The 27,084-nt window shown below is 38.2% G+C and overlaps 1 protein-coding gene across 4 annotated transcripts in view; it reads left to right on the top strand.

The window, feature by feature from the left end:
• The window catches only part of CHD7 (chromodomain helicase DNA binding protein 7), a 197,209-nt gene that overhangs the window by 127,546 nt on the left and 42,579 nt on the right, over nt 1-27,084 (top strand). For all 4 annotated transcript variants that reach the window (XM_058668655.1, XM_058668658.1, XM_058668657.1 and 1 more), the window contains exons 4-9: nt 5,024-5,165; nt 9,869-10,006; nt 11,026-11,091; nt 16,993-17,048; nt 22,456-22,570; nt 26,309-26,392. In XM_058668655.1, coding sequence (XP_058524638.1) covers nt 5,024-5,165; nt 9,869-10,006; nt 11,026-11,091; nt 16,993-17,048; nt 22,456-22,570; nt 26,309-26,392 — 601 coding nt within the window. The remainder of the gene's footprint in view (nt 1-5,023; nt 5,166-9,868; nt 10,007-11,025; nt 11,092-16,992; nt 17,049-22,455; nt 22,571-26,308; nt 26,393-27,084) is intronic.

Below are 27,084 nucleotides of genomic sequence, written 5' to 3' on the forward strand. Positions count from 1 at the left end.
TTTTTTAAAAAAAAGAATAAAGGCAGGACTTCAGAGCTTAATCAGTTAGCTGTGTACTCTGAACACATCCAGCAGCCCAACAGTGTAGCCTCATTCTCTTAGTGAATCATAAATATAACACTGATAGAGGAACACAAGTAATTTGCAACTCCAGTAGCATTGTCAGAAGGTGTTCTCCTTCTGAAGTTGCAAGCCCTTGTGCAGCTGGAGGAGTAGGTGACTCAGGGTCTCCGTCTCCATCTTGTGAGTGTGGTTCTGGGTCTCAGGCTCTGTCTGCATGGGCAGATAGCTGTGTCTCAGTCTCTGTTTTTGGCTTAGGCTTTCTCCCCCAGTGGGGGACTCTTCATTTTGGCGACATTAGTGATGGTGGGAGATGACAATCAGGACATGAAAAATAGTTGCTTTTCCATGATTGTTTTTGAAGGACTTTTATATATTGATGACATTTTTCTGTTGCTATTAAAAAATTGCTCAGTCTTCTCTATTTTAGTAATACTTTTAGTGCCATTTTTACCTAGGTTTGTGGGTAGTTTCATTAAAAAGGACACTGGGTTTTCTAAAGTAGGAACTACATAGTAAATTTACTTCTTGTTACTTGCACTGTTAAACTAGCATGGTAGGAGGATCTTCAGAGTTCACTAAGATTTCATATTGTGAAATACTGCATAGATTTCAAAAATTTTGCTACAGTGTAAACTTACCTTTGATTTCTGCTTTGCAGGATTTTTTTTGTTGTAATATCGTGGCCATAGGTAGGCTGCCTAAGTAGCCACTAGGAACAGAGGTACATGTGACCTAGTTCCTCTCCTTCTTAAGCTTATTAAATATATAATAGCTGAAGAAAGACTCCACACAACTTTGATTGTAATTTTGATACATTGCAGTAATGTTATTACTGAAGCATGTATTTTAAATACCCCCCGTATGGGGTTTATTGTGAGGAATATGGGTAGAACAGGATTATGATGGTCAGAAAATACTTCTTAAAATGAATGATTATTGGTATCCAGGCTAAGTCTTGCAGATGAGTAGGTTGGGACAAAAGTATAGGAAAAAGTATAGATGGCTGTCCTGCCAGGAGTGTGAGAAATAGAAAGATGAAACTAGAGTTGCTGGTTGAGCAATTATGAGGGTGTTGTCCTACAATATTGAGAAACTTGGATTTTATGCCAAGAACGACCCGGTCAGATTTGCCTTTCAGCTGACCACTCTGGAGACATGTGGAGATGGGCTGCAATTAATGTTTGGGTGGCATTACCATGACAGCAAACTGGGCAATGCATGAGGCAAGACAGGGTTAGGAGATGGTTGACCGCAGACTTGATTTCTTTAGGACTGTTATCATTCAGGGATAGAATTTGAGTTCCCAGCACATGCCTGTTTTTCTGGTGAATCCACTCTCCAGTGATATGTGGCAACCAGCCTTGGCTGTCAGCCCCATAGGTGTACATTACTGCAACAGCTATGAGAGTACATGGAGGTGGTTTTTTGTTTTTCTTTTTTAAGATGTGTTTTATTTGAAAGGCAGAATTACAGAGAGAAGTGAGAGAGAGACAGGCCTTCCATCTGTTGGTTCATTCTCCAAATGATTGCAAGAGTTGTAGCTGGGCTGCTCAGAAACCAGGAGCAAGAATATTCTTCCAAGTCTCCCACATGGTTTCAGGGTCCCCAGGCTTTGCTTTCCCAGGCCTTATGCAGGGAGCTGGATTGGAAGTGGAGCAGCCAGGACATGAACCAGTGCCCAAACGGAGTACCAGTGGAGGCTTAGCTTACACTGCCATGGTGCCAGCCCCACAGGTTCTCTCTATCAGGGTCCAATGGCTCAGTGGCATCCTTCTCAATGCTGTGGTGTTGGTTTAAGAGCTGCTAACTTGTTATCAGCGTGTTTGTCCAGTTGGAAGAGCTGCCCTCTTTGTATGTTTGTGTTTGTTGTGATTTAGATGAGTCATGTATGTATGGCTTTGTTTTGGGCTTTGACTTGTAAGAGGCCAGTTTAAACCTTAGATGTTTTGAATAGTGCGTATGAATGTGGACTCTGTGTGCTTTCTCACATACAGGGTGGATCCTTGGTAGCCTGTTACCATAACCTGAGTGTGCAGACTAAATCAGCGGAGGTGAACAATTGGGAAAAGTGTGCTGTGGCACTGTGTGCTTGCTTATTCCTTCAGAAGGTAGTTGGGAATATTCATGAAGGATTTTTCTTCCATTTGTATTTCTTACATGGAGCTCACTCTTGTTGAAGGTGGGGTCCTGCCTGGCATGTGTCTGCTATTGATGTAGCCCAAGTGTGCCTGAGCCATGGCCAGAAATGACTTCTTAGACCTCACTGCCACAGTGTGTGTGAATGTTAACCATCTGTGCCTGACACTGCCTTGGCTGTCTTCCATTATCTCATTTAAACTTCCTGACAAATCTTGGAGGAGGGTGTCCTTATAAATCTTATTCTACAGATAAGGAAACCGAGGCTTATGGAAATTATCTAGGGTCACAGGCTATAAAGGACAGGTGGTGCTTGAGCTTAAATGCAGTTGACTCTTACCCACCGCTCTGTTACCTTCCTTTATTACAAGAAAAATTTTGACTTTGTTCTTTTGGGGTCAAGGCAGTTTTAAAATACTGTAATTGAAAAGTCTAGATCAGCTTATTGCAAAAATAGTAGCACAGGTCAGTTCATTTAAATAACTGTTTTGTCCTTGATTTTAATGTCTTTAGGTGAGGCTAAAAATTTTCTGGCCTTTATTATTTTTGGTAACTTGTGGTGCTCTTCAGTTTGTATTGATTCACAGAAAGTCTTAGCTGTCTCTGAACATTAATAGAGCCAAGTCTGATGAGTTAGAAATCTTTCAGTAATCAGATCTAGGGGAAGTACTTCCCGTGGCTACAGACTTTTTGTCTAAGCTTTTGGAGAGGCCCTGTCTGACTTTCAGCCATCTTGGAGGTTCCATACAGTTCGTTCTTGGGAAAGGCAGATGCAAAATCATTAGCAATTCTCCTTCAGCAAATTGATGTTTCCTCAAACCTAGGCTCTGGTTGGCTTCCAGACAGTAAGCCTTTTACTCCTGTAAGACAGTGCATGCAGGGCCGGGCCGGCAAACCCCCTACATTAAAGTGTACTTGTCTTCTGTCTAGTATAGAGAGGTCACCGTGAAAGGCACTAGCTGCCAAGTCACTTTACCTGGCAATGGTTCAACTCTTTGACAGGCGTACCTCTGATTTAAACAAATTTGAGAAATATGTAAAGTTTTGGAAGCAGTTTTGCACTGATTTGATAAAAGAAACCACAAAACACTGCAGCGCAGGTGTTGAGAATGTTTGAAAGCTGATTGAGGGAAGCAGATGGCTTTAGTCAGTGGCATCCAGCCAAAAGAGCAGGTGCTGGTCATGTGACCGCTGGTTACCAGGGTAATCTGATTGCTCTTGGCGTGCAGATGAAAGGAAAGGGGCCCAGTGTTCAGCTGTAGTATTGTATAATTTGTGGCAGTTAGAGCGGAAATAAATGCTGGAAATGGAGCCTCATAGTAGGGGAGACTTCTGTCCATGTGTAGCGTAAACACCAGGACAGTTGGATGAGGAACTGTTGTATGCATTTTTTTTTTATTTTAAAAATATTATGCTTTCTGTGGCTCTTTTGAGGACTTAGAAGTTTTGAGGACACTGCCTTTTAGAAAAAAAAAAAAAGATAAATGAATAAAAAAAAACCTCTTTAAACCCAACTGCTGTTGGCTGTTGAATGGTTTTAAGTTGTTTCTGTATGTGACTCCTTACTGGTAAAATGATAGCAAAGCAAGATAGAAACAGACTGTGAGCATTTAGGAATAATTCATTTAAAATGACCAGGTATTGTATTTATTAATTGAAAAAAATAAGTGTTACAGGTGTGATTACTATCGGTACTTCTGAAACATTTTTTGTGGCACTCAGAAGCATTCAGGTATCTTGGCCTTTTTTCTAGTGCTGGGGTTAAAACGTGCAGTTTAATTACATTCAGCACAATTTTCTGGAAAGTTACAAACTTCAATAAATATTTTTGAAATACATCTTTCTTTCAAAATTTAATAGAATTGAGAATCCCTAGAAATAATAAAGCATTCTTGATGGTGTTAGATTATTTTCAGCGTAAAGAGTAAAAATTGAAGGTGAAAAATCATGATGCTGTCTGGAAAACTGTTGTGGAAGGGTAGTGTTGAGTGTGTTCTAGAAGAACGTTCAATTAAATGTTCTAGAGTCAAAAGTAATTTCAAATACAATTTTTAGAGTTCATTTGTATCTTTTGTCTTATAGAACATTCAAATCCTATTAATGTTTTTCAGAAACATACTGTGGAACATGTAAATTAATCATTGTTTCACTTTACTATTTTTTTGGGTATGTTTCAGAGACCCACATTTTGCATAAAATACTAGTTGTGATCCTTTTTTAAGATGCCACTCCAAAATGAGGCTTATTTTAAATTACAGATACAACACCAGGTGAAGTTACGTCCAAACGTAGCTGTATGTTTTGAATTGTAAGGATGTAAGTTAGATAAAAATGTCAGTGGGTAGCATCAAAGAAGACACCCACCTAGCATTACTGTTCAGGGATGGCCTGACTAGCAGAATAGAAAACTAGCTGCAAGAGTCCGAGACGCTCATGATGTTGCAGTTGTCCATGACAGTTTTAAAAAGGAGTGTCAGCACCTTAAAAACTTGATTGCAAAACTGCTTTTTGTGATCTGATTTTTAATTGCAATTTGGTGTGTTGGCAGGAGTTTGACAAATGAACAAATGTACCATGTGTGCTATTGGGATATTTTGCATGTAATTTATTTTGAATTAGGTCAGATATTTGCTAAAGGTCTACAGTATGGAATTTCACTCCTAAAAACTTAATTGAGAATGTCGTTTTACTGTAAATATCCAACGTGTTGATTTATCAACTGTTCTTGGTGTTTTAGGAATATTAATGTGGGAAAATAAACTATGGGGACATGTGGCAAACCACATTAAAAAGTGAACACTAAGTGATCCACTTTGAATTCCAGTAATAAGAAACCTGATTCAGAAGCAAGTGCTTTGAAGAAAAAGGTCAACAAGGGAAAAACAGAAGGTTCTGAAAATTCAGACTTAGACAAAACACCCCCACCATCTCCTCCTCCTGAAGAAGATGAGGACCCAGGCGTTCAGGTAACTCCATTATTCTGGTTCCCCAGTGTTGGTTGTTGAGCATGGGTAACCTTAACTGCTTACAAGTATGCCATACAAACCTCCGCTATGTTTGTTACAGAGATGCTTTTGAGATGTCTTTATTGTTGTCGAGCATTAAATCCACAGTGATGACAGCTGGGGGTGCTGATGTGAAGTTAAACTGCTCATCAGAGCCGCTTGTTGTTTTGCCATCCTTGATTCCATAATTCATAAAACAGAGAATCTTCATTTATTTCCCAAAGTGTATTTTACTCTTTGCATGTGTTATTAACATATGGGCTAACAGTAATAATTGAATTGGTTCGTTTAAATTTCTTACGTATTAAAATTTCTGTTAAGCTTGGTGGATTGTCAGAGTTTTGTTTTTTCTTTTAATGTTACAGAATAAAAAGCAAAATTAAATTAGTACCTTTCCATAGTGTTTCTGACAGCTGACGGTCTAAACTGGGTATACTAAAGTAATATGTTTCTCTGAACAAGTCAATGGCTTTCCCAGTGACAAGTGTGCATAATTTACTAGTGTCACTTTTTCCTGACTGTCGGCACATTTTTATAGGAATGTATTGAAGAACTGTCCCTGAAATAAAACAATAGAAATTTGGGTTCTGTATGTAAAGCACATGACCTTCACTGATTGGGCTGTGAGGGACCCCCTTACACGTGACAGTTAAAAATTGCTTCCCTCTTAGGTCCCCCTGGAAGCATGCCAGTGTGGTCCTATGGGATGGCTGGGACTGTAACTTGTGTGAATGACGTCTAAGTTATCAGGGAGCAGTTAGCAGGGAGTTCTGCTGGAATAGGAGACTAGCCTCTGTGAGCTTATGAGATTTTTTCTAATAGCTTAGTGCTCACTCAGGACTCTCTCCCTGTCTCCTTACCAATTAGAAACAAGTTTGGCAATAGTCCTCTATTTTAATGAATTTCAGATAGCTTTGGTTATTTCTCTGTGTGTGTGTCTGTGTGTATTTGTTTATTCATGTTAGCAGAATTTTTTGATAACTGTAATCTCACAGAAGGTCTTAAAACTAAACACCCCATAGAGGGGAGGGGAAGGAGAAGGAATGTGACGGGGTGGGTTGTGTTGTGTTGTGTTTTGACTTGGTGTATAGCTGCAGTGGTGAGTTAATTATTTAATCCCCTTTAATTTTGTATGTCAATGAAAGATATTGGAAAGGTAAGTATGTATCTTTTTTAAACTGCTTAGGGAGTTTTAAACTTAAAGTATTTAAATTATTTGAAATTTTATTTTTATCCTAAAGAATGTTTTTGTCCTGGTTTGTGTTTGCTTGAAATAGGAACTTTAGCACTGTTATATCTGGACCGTAGTTAAGATTTATTCATAATGCAAAGGAAATTCTATTCCCTTTTCACAGTAACTGCTGCTGCTTTTAAAAAAGCCTTCATCATATTAATTTAGATTCTATGGGCTTTATGAAGCACTGGTGTTTGGATTTTTTCCTTTGCACTTCACTATAGAAAACAGTTTGTACAAAGGAGCATCAGTACATCCTTTCGAATTGGCTGGTGGTTAACTGTTATGGGTTGAGTAGCTAAATTAAGCAACCACAAAGGAGACCTGACTTTGAAGACAGTACTTTTCTTGCTGTCTCTGACACAGGAAGTGATGCTGACCGGTTGTTTATTATGTTTCTTCCTGTAACACACATGAAGGTCTAGAATTAACAATCTTGAGTTTTGTGATTGACTTGCTGAAGTAAATGCCATATATTAACAACTGAAAATCTTGTTACAAGTCAGTATTACATAGTCATGAAAACACACTTAAATCTATTCAGTGTACCTGTTTTAACTTTAGGTGTCTTTTCTAAAGTAATTCAGGTTTAAATGTTGACTCTTATTTTAGTGTCAGCTCAAATGTTTTGTTGTAACTAAAGAGCAGTTCTTATGTTTCCTTTTGATCCACAAAACACTTTTCAGGTAATAATGATTTAAAACAGGTTATAATAGAAATATTATATAATTACTCATTCAACTTCATGTTGCAACATTGTGAAAGGGACCTTGATACCCAAAATAAATGACTTGAAATCAGTTACTCTGTAGAAAGTAGAAAGGCAACTTAACATTTTAAATTTTCACTCAACTGGGATCTAATTACATTTTAGGGTTGCCATTATAAAAGGTGTATTCATCAATACGTAATTTCTGTTTAAAAGAAAAGACCCCCTTGTTTCCTGTAACGTTTATTTCCTTTAATATCAGAGTGAGATTTGGTCAAGTAGGATTATCTTAGACCCTCTCCAGGCTCTTAGGTTGGAAGAATTCTGTGACAGTGTGGCCTCCAGCATGGAAACCTGGTAAAATATCACAGTGAGTCATTAGCAGCACAATCCTCTTTATGGTAATGGCATAAAGATGGAAATATAAATTACTCCATTTCAATTTAGTTAAATTGACATATCAAATGAAATACAGATAGTACGCTAAATTTCACAAAATTAAAACATTGTTCTTGGTAATGGCCTTTTATGGCTTAAAGAAATTGATGGGCCAGAAGTGAAGAATGGTGAAGTGGGCACTAGAGCAAAGGAAGTAGGTCATCCTTGGGAAGAGGGAGAGGAAGCTGTGCAAGGTAACTGGGCCATTTTTCTTTGGAAAGCTGGAGCTGAGTAATGATGACTTTAATCCTACTAATTGCATTTCACAATGCTTTGAATGAATTCCCTTATGTGATCTCCACAGTATTTGCCCAAGGTCATTATTGTCATTAACCCCATTCTACAGACCAGGACACTGAGGTCCACAAAGTAACTCATCCAAGGTCACATAAGAGTCAGTGCTAGTTCAGACGGGCACACAGCTGTATGACTCAGGAGGTCAAACTGTCTCCTGTGATGTGGGGAAGCATTCCAGATAGCAGAACCCTGCTGGTTTCTCTACTGCCTTAAGGGGTTGTTTGTTCTAGGGGAAGCTTTGTCCTGGAGAGGCGTATCTGAGGAACCTCTCCCTCATCTAATCTCTTATGGCCTAAGTCACTAAGAAGTCTGTGGATAAGACGTTACCCTGGATGATCTGTGTCAAAAAGTTGATTTGTGCCCCTATAGCCATGACTGTGTTGGCCTTGGATTTGATAATCATACTACTATGAGTTTATATTGTAAACTCTCTCATTGCTTTTTGACAGCAGAGAGAACAAAAACTTAGTAAAATTAAAATCAGTCTCGCACTGGGGAAAGTGCTGGGATTGAGTTCTGATTTGGGAGTTATCAGTATCTTTTCTCTGTTTTGTGTACTCAACAAATATTTTACTTCTCTGTGTTACTTTTCCAATACTTCAGAATTCTTAGGGAAAAGTTCCTATAAAATGGTACTCTTCTCAGTATTCCTTGTATTTTCTGTGTGCTTTGGTACCCTCTCTGGTTTGTAATATTCTCACATTAACAATGTAAAACTTACATTGTGTCATTTTCAGTCTTAGATTTCATCACATACAATAACAAAAGGTTGTTTCTGCACATTTTAACTATTAATCAGACATTTCTTCATTAAAAAGTTCAAGCAATATAGAACTATTTTGAGCAAAAAGTGAAGTCTCATGTTGTACTCCATTTATTTGCCCCCAAGCATTAATAGCTACTAACAAAAAAAAAAATATGTCTTTTCAGATTTTTTTTTACTGCTTTTGAAAGCATGCACTAGTATATTTGTGTTCTGGGCCAGTATTCATTGAGGCATATGGAAATGAAAAGGACAGTATCTTTATCTAAAGGAGTTTATGTGTAGGTGATGCACATACCCAGATACACAAGTTGTTTTATTTATCTGGAATAGATCACAAACTTGTTTACTGTTTTATTATTTCCTTTCTGCTTAGCAATTTATGTTGCAAGTAGTATGAGGTCTGTAGCCATCTGGAAGTGGAATTACTTAGGCACAGGATTGACATGCCTTAATTGTTGATAGGTAGGATTGTCCTGCAAAAGCTGGACTATATTGTATTTTGACCGTAGGATTATGAGAGGAACTCATTTTGCCATTGATTCTACTGCTGGCTGTTAATGTTCTTTTTCATTTTAACCAGCATGTGAAGCCAAATTTTAAGTAAAATTACTTTTTTCAGTAGTCAGTCATTATGACTTGTCATCCAGCCCCTCATTTCTTCAAAAACATTTATAGCAGGTCTTTCAGGTTGCAAGTTAGGAGGCAACATGCTTACAGTTAAGTGATCTTTGGAAACATAATGTGTATGTTAGATAAGGTTATAGCAGCATTTTTTAGACATTTGTAGCTTATAAATTATCTTCTAGTGCATCTACTTATTTTGAAGTTTTTATGGAAAAGTTTTCAAACAAAAAGGACAGGAGGTAGTACTGTAAATCCCTGTAGTACCTTTACCCAGATCTAATTGCCATCACTTTTTGGTACACTGGCTGAGAGAGGAACAAAATTTTGTGGGCTTTTTTTTTTTTTTTTCAATTTTGTAGATGAAAATGGAGGGTGTGTAGCTGTGGTGGCAGAGTGACAGCTGTCCCTAGCATCTGACTCTGGGTTCCGTACTTGCTGTTTTGTTGCCACAATAATCTGATTTTACAACATTAAATGGTCAGCTTTTCTTTAAGATTTTTTGATGTCTTTTACCATTCCAAGCTGTTGTGAAGAAAATCAGTGCTTACATTTTAACCCTCTTCTCCGTCTACCTGCTTGTTGGGTTTGTGTTTTAGAAGAGACGGTCCAGCAGGCAGGTGAAGAGAAAGCGCTACACTGAAGACTTGGAGTTCAAGATTTCTGATGAGGAGGCAGAGGATGTAGATGCTGCTGGGAGAGACTCCCCGTCCAACACTTCACAGTCAGAGCAACAGGTTAGTGGCCAGCATTCAGGGGTGTGCCTGCACATTCTCAAGATTCACTGCAAGTTTTATAGCCGGATCCAGGAAGGTCAGTGGACTTTCAGCAGGGAGTTGTTCATAGAATGTTGACTAATGCACTATGGGAAATTAGTTGTTTAGCATTATCTTTTAAAATACCCTGTTCACTAAAATCTATTATTATACAAGTCTGTGATACGTAATTTAACAAAAGTTTGGAGATTCAGTGTTCTATACTGAGGAAGATTCAGAACTGTAGTACAAGGGGGCTGAATTTACCTTTGAGAATTCAGTGCTGTAGCTCGTGGAACCTGAATTAACCACTCAAGCTTGTCTCCTGCTGTTAGGCATCATCAGAACCCCTTTATGAAATTACTGCCTTGTAGTACCCAGCAGGGCATACTTTATTCTCTGTGCAATGTAAATGATGGATAAAATAGTTTGTATAAAAAATGGGTAATAATGTAGCATTGATTATTGTAAAGACCTTCTTTTTAAAAGAAAAGAGGATGATTTTTTTTTAACTACTGCTCTACCTTAGTTAACAAACTGGTAACCCATTGAAAAGTATATTAAATGCAATTTTGTTTTACTAGGTAATTTGTTCTATGTTGGTTATATAACATTTTATGTGACCTCCATAGATAAAAGCTGCTTACAGTAACAGAATGAAGATGGTATTTGCCCCATGGGCCTAGATAAGGAAAAGTTATATTTTTGACGGCTGTCATGCAGATTTTTTTCTCTTGGCAGCTGGAGTTACTGAATGTTCTCTGGCTTCGGGAATCTATGTTAGTCTATGTAATTAAGCCACCTAATCATGAAGTGATGTGCACAGACCTTTCTGTAGGGTGAGATTTTTGTTCTTTTCAGTTATATTTCTCCCTGATAGCTTTGTACCTATTGATTGAAAGGGTATGGAGGTAGTGGCAAAGGGGCCTGGTGTCTTGCTTGTATAGCTTACAATGGAATATTTTCTGTGTGGATAGATTCATGTGACATGTGTATTTTAGGAATCTGTTGATGCAGAAGGCCCCGTGGTAGAAAAAATCATGAGCAGTCGTTCAGTGAAAAAGCAGGTAAGCAGCTTTTGGAGTGATCAAACTCTGTGAGGTGTGTATGGCTCGGAAAGGATTTTGACTTACACTTTTCTGTAGGAATTGCAGTATTGGAAAATACAACTTCTGGTGATATTCCTAATCTTGTTTCATTTAATAACCTCGTATCAACCACTGCAATATTTCACTGCAAACGAAATAAAGGTGTATCAAGCAATTAGTGCTTTATTATGCTTTTGAGAGCGGGCAAGAAAAGCAAAAGTCTCCAAAAAATCATATAGGACTTTCAGCACTCTGCTATAAAAATCATAAACACAAACTTAACTCTCATCTCTTGTAGGACGTTTATCCCAACTCAGCATGGTAGAGTGGAAGTTCTTTTGGTCATCTTTGCAAGTAGATGTGCTGTTGTATGTTTTATACTAAACTTTCATGTACAGTTGAGATATTAATATGCTTATTGCCGAGGCATAGCTGAAAGTGCTGCTTTCATTGTTATTTTTAAAAAATCATACGATTCCCTCTTCAAAATTATTTCAGGTTTCTGTTAATGTGCAAAGGTGAGCACCTAATTAAGTGCTGTCTCAAGTCCAGTAACCTCGTGGATGAATTCTTCCAGAAACACTGCCGTTGTTACTCGGAGAAATTCTGCTTCTCTTCCCAACTACACCCTTCATTACCCAATTGAGAAATGCTTTATTTAGTTTGAATAATTGCATAGACATCCAAACCCATTTACATATTTCAAGAGGGAACGCTCAAGGCTTCTACAAAGTCTTGTCACCTTCAGATATAGTGAGCTCAAATCTTTGTCAAAGCCCTGTTCATTCTTTTTATTTGTAAATGTGGGTGACAGTGCATCTTCATGTTTGATTTGAAAAAATAAACATTTTTAGTGAGATAATGATATATGAATTGAAGCTTCCCATTGAGAGAAAAGAGGATTGGAGGAATTATGGGATTTGAAGTGAGCTCTCAGACTTATCCAAGAGGAAGCCTTTACTATTCAAATATTGGTATTAAGAGACTGGAAAACGTTATTACAGTGAAAGTAAGTTCCCTTATCCATCTTTTTAAATACTGTGTGATTTTCTGTTGTGCGATTCAGGGTAAGGGGTTTTATTAGGAGATATGTATATATATATATGTATATATATACACACACACATATATATATCTATACACATATACATCCAAACACAACTCAGTTCATCCAAAAGTTATCTTGAGCAACATGTTTTTACTTTTAAACTGAAGAGGTTGGGAGTGAATGGAGTAGTCTACCTGAATATGAGTATTTCCTCTTTGGATCAAATGATAAAATCTCATTGGGATTTTTTCCACCTGTTCAAGCATAAATGGGTACTATTTAATTCGATAGAAAGGTTGCATTTTTGTCCTGCTAATGGCTGTAGAATTGTCATTTTGTAAATTGGAGATATATGGTAAAATTTAAATACTTGACATGCTTTAAAGTGTAATCCCCTTCACTAAATTGAAGTGACTTGTTTGAGTAAATAGCCTGTCCTTTGGATGGGCTTACTGATTTTCATTCAGTTGATAGTACTTCAGAAGGCATACTCAGCAGGTCTGGGACTTGCAAATGTTAATTAGCTCCATTATTCAAGGGGACTTAGACTGTGCATTCTTCAGGACATTGCCTTTGCTTTCTGTTTGCCCCCCCACCTCAACTTATACACTCTATGAACATAGGTGATGACCAGGTTAACTTGTCACAGGAAATTAGAAACCACTCTAACTGCTCAACATGAGGATTGAACATTTGTTAAAGGGTGAGTTTGAGGATGGAGAGAATTCAAGAAGTTTCCTAGGCTCAGTGTGGTAGCCTAGCAGCTAAAGTCCTCACCTTGCATGTGCCAGGATCCCATATGGGTGCCTGCTTGTATCTTGGCTGCTCCACTTCCCTTCCAGCTCCCTGGTTGTAGCCTGGGAAAGCAGTCAAAGACAGCCCAAAGCCTTGGGACCCTGCACCCGCATGGGAGACCCAGAAGAAGCTCCAGGCTGCTGGCTTTGGATGGGCTTAGTTCCGGCTGTTGAGGCCACTTGGGGAGTGAATCGGCAGATGGAAGATCTTTCTCTCCTCCTATCTGTACATCTGACTTTCCAATAAAAAGAAAAAGATATTAAAAATAAATTTTTCCCTAGAAAGGGAGGTGCACCTTGAAGTATGATTTAAAGTAATAAAGAAATGTACACCATGATTGAGTTGCTTATCCAATCCTGGTAGTGCTTAAATGGCAGTAAAAGAGTAGCACAGCTTTTGAAATGGGATATTTGTAACTGGGAAGCACTGAGTATTAACAGGTGCTTTTTAACCAGGCTACTGCTCTCAAAGTAGTTACTTTTTGTTATCAGCCTTAATAACATTGGGGCAAAACGTTGCATGTGGAAACAAAAGGGATTTTAAGATTTTTCTGTGGTTTCCAGCCCGTGCTGCTGGTGTGTTTCCTATTACCATGAATAATTTAAGAGTTGGCAGTGAGAAAGTAGCTTTGTCACCCCCTGGCAGCACTGGCCCTGCACTCTCCGGATTTCTGCACAGTGCTGACCCATGTGGGGACTGCATTGTTTGAAGTCACTTGACCTCGTCACTGTGAACTAAGAGGGATGGTGGCCCGCTGAGATAGAGTTGTGCAAACTTACACAACTCCTCTGATACTGCCCTCCTAATTCACACCTCATGATTAGCAGGGACAGCATGGTCATTTGTGTTATAAACTCAGGTTAATGTGCAGGAGAAGTGAAATGGGCATAGTGGGTACTAGTATTTGGTTAATTATTTCTTTCCCATGTTTAGTCATCCTGTAAGCCTTTCTCCTTTAAACCCCCACGTTTGGATAACAATTCAAATCCTTCTTTTATCAGGAAGCCAGAAGTATTTTAAAAGTGAACGCTGACTGTGTTCCCCCAAGTCTTTATTTTAAATTACAAAGTATTTGTTTTCATTTTCTTTGTTTGAACCCAGTTTTTAGAAAAAGAGTGGAAGGAAAGCAGGACTGTTACTTGCATTCATTAGCATATCCTCTCCTTCTCCCTAGGGGACTGTGATTTAGTATTTCTCAGGGAATAGATGAGAGGTTGTCAACCTAGTTTTCTTCAGTGTTGCTGCTTAATAATAGAATGCTTAGGAAAGGTCATTCTTTCATGCTGTAGGAGTGTCATTTGATGCCTGGCTGCTTAGAATCCAGGTGGTCAGAGGAGTCAACATACTGCCTCGTTGAGGCTTCTAGTTCTTATGAGCAATAGGATAATTATGGCTTAATATTTTTGGAACTGTAAGTGTCACATGCATATTAAGCATTGTTTTGTAGTGTAAAGAAAAGATAATACACATTTCTGGGAAATCTTGTATTAATTGTGCAAAGGTATTTAAAGGACTCTCAAATGTAGCCGTCCAAGAAATAAATTTGGGAGAAAGTGTGTGTGTGTGTGTGTGTGTGTGTGTGTGTGTGTGTGTGTGAACAATGGTTTACTCAGTTATTAATTAGAAGTGCCCATTATAATTTCTCATAATTTCGCTAGGGTGGGGGTTATAACCACTTAGCTGTTACCTGAGGTTGGTCAAATTGCCATTTAGTGAGTAACTGAAATGGTGCTCCTGAAGGCATGTGAATTTACATACTTTTAGAATTTGTTCAACTCCCAGTAAAGCAAAAGAGGTCCTCATGACCATGATCCTGTAAAAGGACAGGTGAAGACCAGTTCTGTTGATAATTCTGAGGGCAAGAAAATAGTGATCTGATATTATGTGTGCTAATTCGTCAAAGCACAGTGCTGTATTTTGAGACATCCAAAGGGTACAGGCCCTGGGAGAATTCTGCACCAGTTCCAGGTACTGCTGAATAAATTTTCACAATCTTCTTGATTCCTCTTAGAAAACTCTAGACTGTCTTATTAGATATCTTTGTGTCATGTTCCCAGAGGAATAGCTGATCATGACAACAAAATAGACATTGATGAAGGCTGAAGACAGATACAAAGCTGTTAGAGTCAAAGCTTTCTGGAAACAGAAATGCAACACAATGGGAACTACCTATCTCTCTTCAAGATTGGATCCTGTGTACTTTGGCATCTACTGCAATTGTGGGGTGCTAGTATATTTATTTGAAAGAGATGGAAAGAGCATCATGGAAGAAAAAAATAAAAGAAAATAATAGCACACAGAAATGATAAACCTGGTGCTGCTATTACCTCAGAGATACAGAATCTTACAAACCTTTAGAATTGAAAGAAATATATTTTGTATTTAAGCTGTGACATTTGAGTTCCATTTTAGATTTGGGTTTCCTAAAGTGTTGTGAAAACACCTACAGGTCTATTGTGTCATCCTTGATTCTCATTTTCTTCAGTTATCTCCTGTCTCATCTTTTCCCTTCTCCTGCAGTCTCTAGTCCTACAGAGTGATAATGTTTTTGGAAATGAGTATAGAATGGAGAAATATCTGGAGTAGGAAAAAATGAGATGGGCTTTGGATTGATTGCCATTTAAACTGATGAAAAGTTATCTATAGATGATTTATGGGTTTATATTGCTAACCCTTAAAGACAGCCAGATGTTAAACTTTTTGAAAGTTTGTGACATGGGCAGTAGTTTGAATAATTGGTTTTATAAACTTCCCTATAGTTGTCGCCTTTCATAGATAAATTAAGGGTACAATTAGATATGGCTGAGTGTTGGCTGCAATCCTGAATATCTTGTCTTTGTATTGGGGTCTCTACACAGGTGAGAAAAAACTGCTTAAAATTCTGGTTTAACTGACACACGTAAGAGTTTCAAAGAAAAATTTGATTTCCCAATCCGTGACAAGAGTTTGAGGATTAGAGATAGAGAGGGAAGTGTAGTGCCTTTGAGCAGATACATGCCAGTCTGTTATCCAGCGAAAGTCTTTGCTCTTTTGTCTTCTGCCGTGTTCCTACTTGTCTTAATTTTCTTCGAAGTATCTCAGAGGTGGCTTAGCAGCTATGTACGACCCTCAAGGCAGGCTTGGGGGTTCTTGTAAGAATGTAAAAGCAATCCTGAAACATCTGTAAGTAGTGTTTATGTTTTACATCTCTGATTTATCTGATCAAATGTTCCCAAAGAAAATTACATATTATGACTTGTTTAACAGCCTAATATCCAAAGGGAGAAAAATGGCTTCAGAATTGTAGGAACATTTCCTTTGCATAGACTACAGCAGGTTGGTCAAGGGAGATGCTATGGATGATATTACCACTGAGAACTCCCGATTTGGCTGCATGTATGACAATTTTAACCTCACCTAAATGTAGTATTTGGCGTGTTAATTTTATTTGGCTGCTATGTATGTGAGACATCTTGTCTGAGAGATTTTAATTGTACCGTTGAGTAAAACTAAAACTATAAATAGCAATACACTGAAATTACAATATAAGAACAAGGTTTAGTTTTATATGGTTTTCTTGTTTAGAGTTATTAGCTATATGGAGAAATAAATGTCTTTTAAATATTTTAAAACATTACAAAACCCACAATGTAAAGTTGCCATGAGGCAGCCAAAAATAATACATATGGCATTCAGGAGAGCAGTTGCTAATTGGCTGCTGCCTGAGAAAATGGTACACTTGGCGTCTACTTAACACTGTGGGTTTGGCAGAGTGCCAGATTTGGGGTCAGGTTGTTGTGAATGAAGCTGCATGTGGTTAGGGAGGAGTTAAAATGATTCATGTCTGAGACACTCCAGCACGTCAAGCAGAGCAGCGCATGGACCTGAGCACGGCAATGTATATCCCGCAGGCTCCCCACGGCTCGCAGCAGGCACCTCTCGGGAGCATCCTCGGTTGCTCTTGGCCTGATCTGTGCTCCAGTGGGAGGAAAGCTTTACCTCTGAAACCTTTTAGTAGGTGGTTGTAAGTATATACCTGACAATGTCTTTTGTTGCAGAAGGAATCTGGAGAGGAGGTAGAAGTTGAAGAATTCTATGTGAAATACAAAAACTTGTAAGTAAATTGTGATTTTTTTTGCTTTAATAAAGGAGATTTATTTTTTCAAAAATTAGGAAACTTGGGGATGATTATAGTTTAGAATGCCATTTCCAGCTTTCTTTTTTCAATCTTTGTTACTTTATGATTTTCGTTTTCCAAGAGCAAACACAGTTAATACAAAAGTTGTCTTTCTTCTATGACCACGAAGTTCTTTTGAGAGGGGATGAAACTTGTGCAATATGAAGATTGTAAATTCTGCAGTAAAAATATGTAAAATAGTACCTACATGTCTTCCAAGATGATTTTGACTTTCCTTCGCCTATGCGTGGATGCCTATACCCTTGAATGCGAACTCTGCCGTGAGACAAAGACTGTAGCAGGGGTCGGCGACCTTTTTTCTTCCAAAAACCATTTGGATATTGAAAACATAGTTCATGGGACATATGAAATAGTCAGCTTAAAAATTGGCCTGCTGTATGTTTGTTGAATTTTGAGGTCTACTTGAGGTTACCTTGGAAGGTATGTATCAAATGATTTCATGGGCCTCATAGGCCTACAGGCTGGACCTTCCCCATCACTGTGGAAGTCTAGAGATCATGCTGTCAGTTGACTTTAAAGTGCAGTAGGCTGTGTGTCTGTTTGTTTCTAACATTTGATTAGAGAGTTTGAATTGTGTTAACTTTTAAAACTCTGAACTGAAGAATGTAACAAGTTTCTGTCTTCCATGATGTTGTGTTACGGGCACAGATGGTACACCTGGTCCACATTCAGGTGGTGGCGAACCACTGTGGTTTTAAGGATCAGGAGAGATCTGAGGAAGGCTAAAACTTTCTAACCGAAGGAACAATCAAAGAACAGGATAAAAATATGTTTTGACTATGTAAACACTACCCCCTTTAAAACACAGAACTGAAGCATCCTGTTCATAAATTCTTGGGTTTTTAAAGGGAAGCTTTTGGGAGTTGCTGTCAGAATAGCCCAAGAAATACCGTGCCCCCTAAATAAATTAAAAAAAAATACTGTGCTCCCCTAGAAACTGCAAACATCAGGTGCCATAGTTCTGTCAGTATTCTTTGTTGGCCTTGTATTAATGAACTGGTATCTTTAAATCCTCTTACCAACTAAAAAGACAAAAAGTCTTTTATCAGTCTTATATGAGCTCATTGATACATAGTCTGAAAGTAAAAAAAAGTACTCAGCTAATGTCAGCCCTCATCATTTTGTCATCAGAGTATGGGTTTATCTAAGCAGAATTTAAGGGATGACTCGATTTCCTGTGGCCTTGCAAAGAGAGTATGAAAATATGAAAATAGATGAGGATAAGGTAAATTAATAAGCTGGAGAGGGACAGTTTTCTTGGAGATTTACCACTCTCAGCTGCCTAACCATGGCATGAGTCAGTGTGGCACAGAGGTCGGAGAAGCCTCGGCATGGTGCAGCCTGTCACCCCGGAGAAGGCTGCCGTGTGCCTGGTGCCAGCTGCTGTCACAGCCAGGAGCACTGGTTCCCCTGTTAGTCATTTATGTTCTAAAAAGTAGTTTCCTGTCTGATATCATATAGATCTAAGGGAAAGCAGCATTTTTCTTGTGAAGCTGATAGTTAACCTTAACTTTTTGTTTTGATGTAATTTCAGATTTACAGAAAAATTGTCAAATTCACTATAAAGAATTAATGCTTTCTTTCCATATTTATGGGGTTTCTTCTAGAAAGAGCCTTCAGACTGTTACGGTTGCAGAATAATTTGCTCATTCAGTCTTTCCCTCTAAATTTATCAGTTGGGTTTCTTCTATGAGGAAGATGTTTACCCTCGTGGCCATGTGCTAATTTATCGCTGTTAAGACTTGCGGATTCTCATTTTATTCATTGGGTTTTAATTCTTTGTGATCATAGTATAATTTACTTTGTTCGCCTTATCCCAGATATGCTTATCACCAGCCCCTCCATGCCACCTCCTCCGTCCTTCTGCTGTGTCCATACTTGTTGTCTGAGTGTTTCCTTACTTCTCTGGCATCAGACAGTATTCTGGGCTCAGGTTGTAATTTTCCTCTTTCTGTGCTGGAATGAGTTACTTGTCCCAGGAGCCATAGTTGTTAGTGGAGATGGAATTTAGAAAGCTAAGACTTGAGCTTTGGGTGCACTCCATACTGCTAAGCAGTCATTTCTTCTAGACCCCCTCATCCTGTGGTAAGACATAGGGAAGAATGAGCACACATGTTACACAGGATTCCTTCCTTCATTTTCCCTTTCAATATTAGTAATTCCCTTCTATGACCATAGCAAATCTGGTTCTTAGTTGTTTTTATTAACCTATAATTTTTACACATTTTATGGGGTACAGTACAATATTCCCACACATGTATACAGCATAAACTGATCAAGCCAGGTAATTAGTATTTCTGTTTCCTTTTCTCTGGAGTCTGCTAGCTCCTCTTACCTAGTTCTTAGTATAGTACAGAATACATTGTGAACTGTAGTTGCACCGTCATACTATGGACAGAATTCTGGAATTTCTTTGTGTGGCATTACCCATTGTGCAACCTTCCCTCCTCTCCAGTCCCCTAACCTTTTCCTGGTAATCCTGTCTGATTACTAGGGGATTTATTTTTAAATAGGATGGCCCTGGCATCCTGTATGAGTGCGGTTCGAATCCCAGAAGAAGCTCTTGGCTCCCAGTTCTGGATCTGCCCAACACTGGCCATTATGACCATTTGGACCAGTGATTTAAGATATTTCTCTCTCTCTCTCTCTCTCTCTCTCTCTCTCTCTTTCTCTTTTCTCTTTTCTCTTTCTCTTTCTCTTCTCTTCTCTCTGACTTTCAAGTAAAATAAATAGATCTTAAAAAAAGAAAAAAATTTATTTAAAAGGTATAGTTAGACAGATGAAGAGACACACAGGTCTCCCATCTGCTGGTTCACTCCCCAGCTGGCTGAAATGGCCTCAGCTGGGCCAGGTTGAAGCTAAGAATCTGGAACTCCATTTCGTATATAGGTGCCTAAGTGCCTAGGGTTTTTTTTTTTTTTTTCTGCAGTTTTCCCGGGCAGATTAGCAAGGAGCTAGATTGAAAGTGGAGCAGCTAGGACTTGAACTGGGACTCGTACGGTGATCAGGTTGCAGTCAAAATGCAGGTGCATTTAAAAATAATGTATAAAATTGGATCTAGTCTTAACATGTAGAAAGTGTATATAGAGCACAAATGAATTCCATATTTAAATTGGATCCCATGCATAAGATATTTCATTACGTATGTTCAAATAGTTAAAGTCTGAGAAAACAAATTCAAAACCCCCCTTGTTCCAAGTATTTCAGATCAGGACACTCAACCTGTACTGATTATCAATCCCTATTTTCCTGAGTCTTAAAACCAGTCTGGAGATTAAATTTTATCAAGTTTTTTCTTTCAGCATTAATGGAAATATAATTATGTGATTTTCCTCCTGAGATATATTAATATTGTGTGTTTGTTAACGGGTTCTCTGTGGTAAAGCAGCTTAATGTTTCCGAAATAAATCCTAGTTATGACCTGTTATTTACCTAATATGGTATGGAATTATGTTTGCTAATATTTTGAGTAGAACTTTTTTGCTGATCTGCAAAGGGGGTATGGTCTTCAGGTTTTTGTTATTGTTGTTCTGTGTCAGCATTAGGTATAAATGTTACACTTGCTTCACAAAGATAAGTCATGTTTTGTTTCCGCAATTGACAATAAGACTGAGTACCACATGATCTTGTATTAATTTCATAATATGTTCTCATAATTTATTTCTTCATTACATTTTCCTTATGTCTTAATGCTACTCCATGAGTAAGAATCAGTTTATTCTTCAATTATCTAGATACTAAGATACAGCAGCCTACCTTTGGCCTTTTTTCTTTCCCTTCCTCTCTTCTTGAGCAAGGTTGCTGAGTAGATCATCCTTAGGGATTAGAAGGTAGGGTGACTGCCTGGAATATCAGGAGGAAGCGCAGTGCTGAAACCACTGGCTTAAATGCTGGTATTCAGCTTGTAGCCAGTCAGGTGGTGTTTTGAAGACATTTGCATGTCAGCCAAGATGAGAATACTGACTGTACATTTACTATTTTTTATTAATTAGAAGGCAGGAAAGGTTTATTTTTATATTTTTTTCTGATTATTATGGCTTATATAATATTTATTGCAAATTGGAGAAATGCAGGTTGATAGTAAAAAATAAAATACTTGCAGTATTGCCACCCATGTAGAAGTGATCATTATTGATGTATTTTCTAACAGTCTATTGTGAATGTATCTGTGCAACATTTATAACTTTTTTATTTCTATGTGACATGCAATTCAAAATTTTTTCTCTTCAACTACTAGCCACTAGCATTTAAAATGCATTTGAAATATTGCATAAATATCATTATATTATATTTAATAGCATACATACTTTCCATAGTATCAATTGCTGTATAAAGATTTTGTAATGAATGGCTGCTTACTTTCTAAGGATATTATTACCCTGATTCTAAAAGAGATATGTATGTAAGCATCTCATTTCTTTTTCATGTCATCACCAAAAATAAATGAGACAGTCAAGGCTATTGGGGAGAATAGAACGTGGTGATACCAAAAATATATATGTATGTATATAGATATATATTGAAGTGCCAAACAACAACATCACAGGTTTCTGTGTTTCTGGGGAAAGGGGAACAAAGTTGGGTGAGGAAAGGTGCATTTGTGCTCCTTGCAGTGAGTCCAATAGGGAGGGGAATAGTTAGTGGAAAATCTGCCCGGGACCAGGGACGTCATTTCAGGGCTCCTGGAACTCACGTTGAGAAAGAGGAACTGATGTGGAACCAGGATCTTGGCTGGGCCTCAGACTGCTCCAGAGGAGTAGGTTAGAGTTAGACTTACCAGTGGTACAGTATGATAGGCCTTCTGTGCATCCAGGGCATACTATCTATACCCTGTATCGCCAAGGAAATGGCTATTCTTTCATTTGATAAAAAAAAAAAAATCTCTTTATTTGTCAATGATAAATGACTCAAACTGTATGTTCATAATTAAGGCTACTTTGTGGTACTGATTCTTTTATACTGAGATATTATCCATTCATTTGAATGGGCAGGTTACCATGCCCTTTTCTGGCTGTTGTTTTGTTTTTGTTGTTGCTTTTTTGTTTTTTTTTTTGGTCCATTGTTTTGCTTTTTTATGTGTAATAGGTCAAGAACTAGAGTCTTAGGAAAGAAGACAAATTTTAGGCAGTAGTGTTGATTATTTTTAGGTCTTATTTTCAAACATTAATAGTTCTATTGAAATGTTGCTTAGCAGCCTTTATGAGTAATTAAGTGGGTCATTTTGTTAATGATCCATGTAGTTGATTTTTCAAGTAAAAATACATATTTAATGCAGGATTAATTATTTTTTACATGTTTCAAGGCTAGTATTGTTTTTCCCCAGCTCTTACCTTCATTGTCAATGGGCATCTGTAGAAGATCTGGAGAAAGATAAGAGAATCCAGCAGAAGATTAAACGTTTTAAGGCAAAGCAGGGCCAGAACAAATTCCTTTCAGAGGTATGAAACCTGGTTAATTTCTAAAGTATGTTCTTTATTTGTATGTTCCAGATTCTGAGTTTTATTGCTGTAAGGTATTAACAAAAACTAGTTTGCCTCTTTTGATGCTGTTACTTGCATGTTAGTAACTGGTTATTGCTTTAAAAATTTGTAAACAGGAAATTTCTCTTTCTTCCTGTTGCTTAGTCTAGAAGATATGTTCCTCATGATATTGTGTGGAAACAGCAGAGATGGTATGATTGACATTTCTTATAATGAAAACATACTTAGCAGATAGTGAAATAAATAAGTAGACAAAATGCTGTGTTGGGTTTCAGCAGGCTCCTTGTGAAGGCCTGGGATACAGAAGCTTAATTTCTTTTGATTGTTTGGCCAATGTGTGTTTTTCAAGTCAATGCCTGATCACAAGGAAGTCACCAAACTCATTTTCCCAATGCTGTGTCATTGTACAGAAGCTGGTATCATTTCTTTGCCCAGACCCCTCTGTGCAGGGCTTTCCATTGCAGAAGGATAGCATAGCTACAAGAGAGCAGAAAATCTTTGTTTGCGTATGTGCTGAGTTCCCTCCCCTTCCCCACCCTAATATTATCTCTTACATTTCAAAAAATGCTTTCACAAGCTGCTTGATGGGGTCTCCGGACTGTTGGTCACCAGTTTGTTTTCATTTAATCCTAATATGGGAAAACAAAGAACTCTAACATTGAAGGATGAGACAAGCTGATTTATCAGTTCTTCCTCCTCATAAGAGGAGGAAACAAAGTATGAAATTTGATGCCTAACACCTGTCAAACAACCTGCCTCGTGCTGCTGCCTGTTTTGGGGGATGAGAAGCGGGGGGTGCATATGAGGGCTAAGTTACTTCTGTGTCATAAAAAACCATATTATTTAAGGTGACGGGTCTGTATTCTCTTGGGATCTGATTTCCTTGATCCCAGTGGGCAATACAACATGTACATTAGCTAGGAGAGCCTCCAGTTGGTCTTTTCCCAGACATATCTTTGTCACCCCTCTGATCTGCGAGATTCAGATTTTGCCGTGCAGTTGTTTGCATTGAGTGCCATGGAGTTACTCAAACGTGGCTCTGTTGTTACATCTTGGACAATATTAAGATGCTGCTTTCTTGGAAAGGATAATTTAAAGGAGAACACTGTGAGGTTGTATTTGGTGTGGGTTACTTAATGAAAGTGAAGTTAAATTTTGGTGACATCAGGTGAATTGAAGTCTTTGGCTTCCTTTCATAAACACTTCATTTGTGATGTGGGGAGGCACAAAGAGAAAGTCCAGTGGTACTTTCCCATTTCCTTAAGTCCTGGTCCTGTTTATTAGATTTATTTGAGCTCGGAAACGTTACATAAAGTCACATGCCTGCCCCTGGCTATGTCCAGCCCATCTTTCTGAGCCTGTCATCTATGTGTGACCAATATCAATGTTGAAATACATTATATTGCCAGTAACTTGGCAACTGCAGATCTTAAATTTTGTGCTGAAAGGAGGCTCCCAATTACCTTGCTCCATCTTAGACAAGCACACGCATCTGCCCCAGTTTGCTTTCCCCTGTATATGACCACAACTACACAGCTTCCTTGCTTGGGAATTTCCAGTTGTAGTGGCTTTTCTGTTCTTCCTTTCACTTTATGTTCCATAGCAGTCTGCTACAGCTCATCAGGAATAACATTTAGATCAGAAACTGCTTTTATAAATATTTATTTATTCATTTTGAAAGAGTTAACAGAGAGAAGAAATGAGGAAGGGAGAGAATCTTTCACCCGCTGGTTCATTCCCCCAGATGACCACAGGGGCAGGTGCTCGGACAGGAACTTGCTCCCAGGCTCCCACATGGGTGTAGGGCCGCAAGGACTTGAGCCATGTTCCACTGCTTTCCCCAATCCATTAGCAAGGACGTAGGTCAGCAGTGGAGCAGCTGGAACACGTATAGTGGCTCTGTCCTTATGGGATGCTGGCATCGCAGGCAGCAGCTTTAACTACAGTGCCACGGTGCTGGTCCCTCGACTAAACATTTCATTATCTACATGTTGGCATAGATTACTCACTTAACATTGTTGTAACATAGGAAACATTTAGCATTGTATCTCAGCACTGAGTATGAAAGCTTACATTTAAGAACATGTTGTCTTAAGGAGAATTTTGGCCATCAAAACAGGTTTGTGAAAGATTTTACTGTTTACATTGTATGTAAATAACATAGACACACACACATATATATTTATTTTTTTATCTAAAGCAAGAAGCTTTTAACAAAGCCAGCGTGTTACTATATTATATTAACGTTTTAGGGAACTCTACATTTCAGTGTTGTGTTTTGTTTTTACCTTGCTGTTACCGCTTTGTAGAAGCCTGAGGCTGTTGAGACATATTTTGTATTTCTGTATTTTGTTTCATAAGTCACAGTTCAAAGCATCCAAAGTGTGTTTTTGAAAGGGATGTAGTGGCCTAGAGAATGTTTGTTCCTGAGCAGGCTGTGACTGTTTATCTTTTCAACCTGCAATTCAAGGGGCAAGAATGTCTAAGTGACTTGTAACAGGCGTTTTGCTGAATGTTTTCACAGTTTAATTATTGATGTTAATCTTTGAACAAACCTAATATGTACTTTTTGCTTTGTAACATCAAAAATTTACCTGATCCTGACTTCTTTCATGTGTAATTAAAGCTTATAGCTTCCACTGCCCCCTCCCTTTGTAAGATTTATTTTTATTTTTATTCAAAAAGTAGAATTTACAGAGAGGAGGAGAGGCAGAGAGAGGTCCTTTATCCTCTGGTTCACTCCCCAAAAGGCTGCAGTGGCCAGAGCTAAGCTCACCCAAAACCAGGAGCCAGGAACTTCTTCTGGGTCTCCAACATGGGTTCAGGGGCCCAAGAATATGGGCCGTCCTCCACTGCTTTCCCGGTCCATGACCATGGAACTGGCTGGTAATTAGAGCAGCTGGGACACGAGCCGTTGCCACAGGTGGATGATTAGCCTGTTCTGCCACCACACTGGCCTCTCTAGCTTCCTTTTAAACTGCATTCTTTCTTTTTGTAAGCTGGAAATATGATCTTACTTTTGTTGAAGTTGTTAATATACGGGTTAGATAATGCCATTATTTAGGAATCGATTATATTTCTTTTCCCCACTCTGTTCAGTACAAACAAAAATCATTCGAACACTTAGATTAATAATAAGACTTTTCCTAAATGAGGTGCTGATATTGATATTGATTGGCAAAAATTGTCAAGCATAACCTGCATTCACACTAGAATATGAACTCCATTGGTTTCGATGTTTTTAACTTTTTGAGTAACATTCTCTAAATGTTGGTCTAAAGCATCAGACAACTCCAGGGCTTATGAGACTCCGGTAGCAGTGACTATGCATGTTTTTGATTCTTTATTGCAAACTCTGGTTTCAGAAATGCTATCTGTGTTGCATGCCATAGCCTTTTGAATTGCTCATTAGTGAATTGTAATTTCACACTTCATTTAAAATATCCTTAAACATTCTCTTACAGTAAAAGGTTTCACACAGTAATTAAAAGACCCAGTTAACAAAGTCTGAGAAGTCTTGATTTGCTCATGGTTAATGATTTCACTAAATTGTTGCATTTCAATTACTAGAATTTGCCAAATATGAATTTTGTATTTCTGTGGCTCAAAATACTATTGATGTTCGAAAAGTGAAATAGTGTTTCCTCAAATGAAAGAAACATTTTGACTATTTCTCTTTTTTCCCTTTTGATACAGATTGAGGATGAGCTTTTTAATCCAGATTATGTGGAGGTTGACCGGATCATGGACTTTGCACGAAGCACAGATGACCGGGGAGAGGTAACAGGAAATCATTCATTTTCCCCAGTGGTGCTTCACGCAGCTCCTGTGTGCTCACGGACAGGAGGGAGAATCCTAGAGCTGCTCTTGGCCGTAGCCTTGCATCGTGATCGACATTTACCTGAAACTCGTTTATTATGATTTAATAGTGTTAATTTTTTTTATGTTTAGTAGGAGAATTAAAACACAGTTTTCAATATGAAAATATACATTATGACTGTTGCCTTGATTCTAGAATTTGATCAACAGGGAATTCAGTATACTTTGGTGTATATCTATCACATAGCTTGTTGTTCCCATATATGTACTTTAGAGTAGTTTTCTGGCAGAATGGAGTTTAATGTTATTTAGAAGTTGGTAGACTTCGTTTGATGTGCACAGAGCATAACAAGTTGCTTCTGTTTATGAGATCACAGTCTTGCCATTTTCACATTGGTTTGCAGAACCTATAAGGAAGGAAGAATAGAGATAAATCAGTGAATTCTGAGCATTGCGTATTGCAAATGATATGCTTACCCAGTGTGAATTCTGCTATTATTGGCTTCTTACATTGGTTACATTTTGTGTGTAGCTTGGATTTGCTCATCTAGAGAGTCTGGAAAGGGCTTCCATTTTACTCCAAAGTGTGTATTTATGCCATCCTGTGAGATTTCAAAAACCACAGCAGTAACGTCATCTCTGCTTTTCTAGTT

Source organism: Ochotona princeps, chromosome 9 (assembly GCF_030435755.1).
Source record: "Ochotona princeps isolate mOchPri1 chromosome 9, mOchPri1.hap1, whole genome shotgun sequence".
In the NCBI taxonomy this organism is placed as follows: Eukaryota; Metazoa; Chordata; class Mammalia; order Lagomorpha; family Ochotonidae; genus Ochotona; species Ochotona princeps.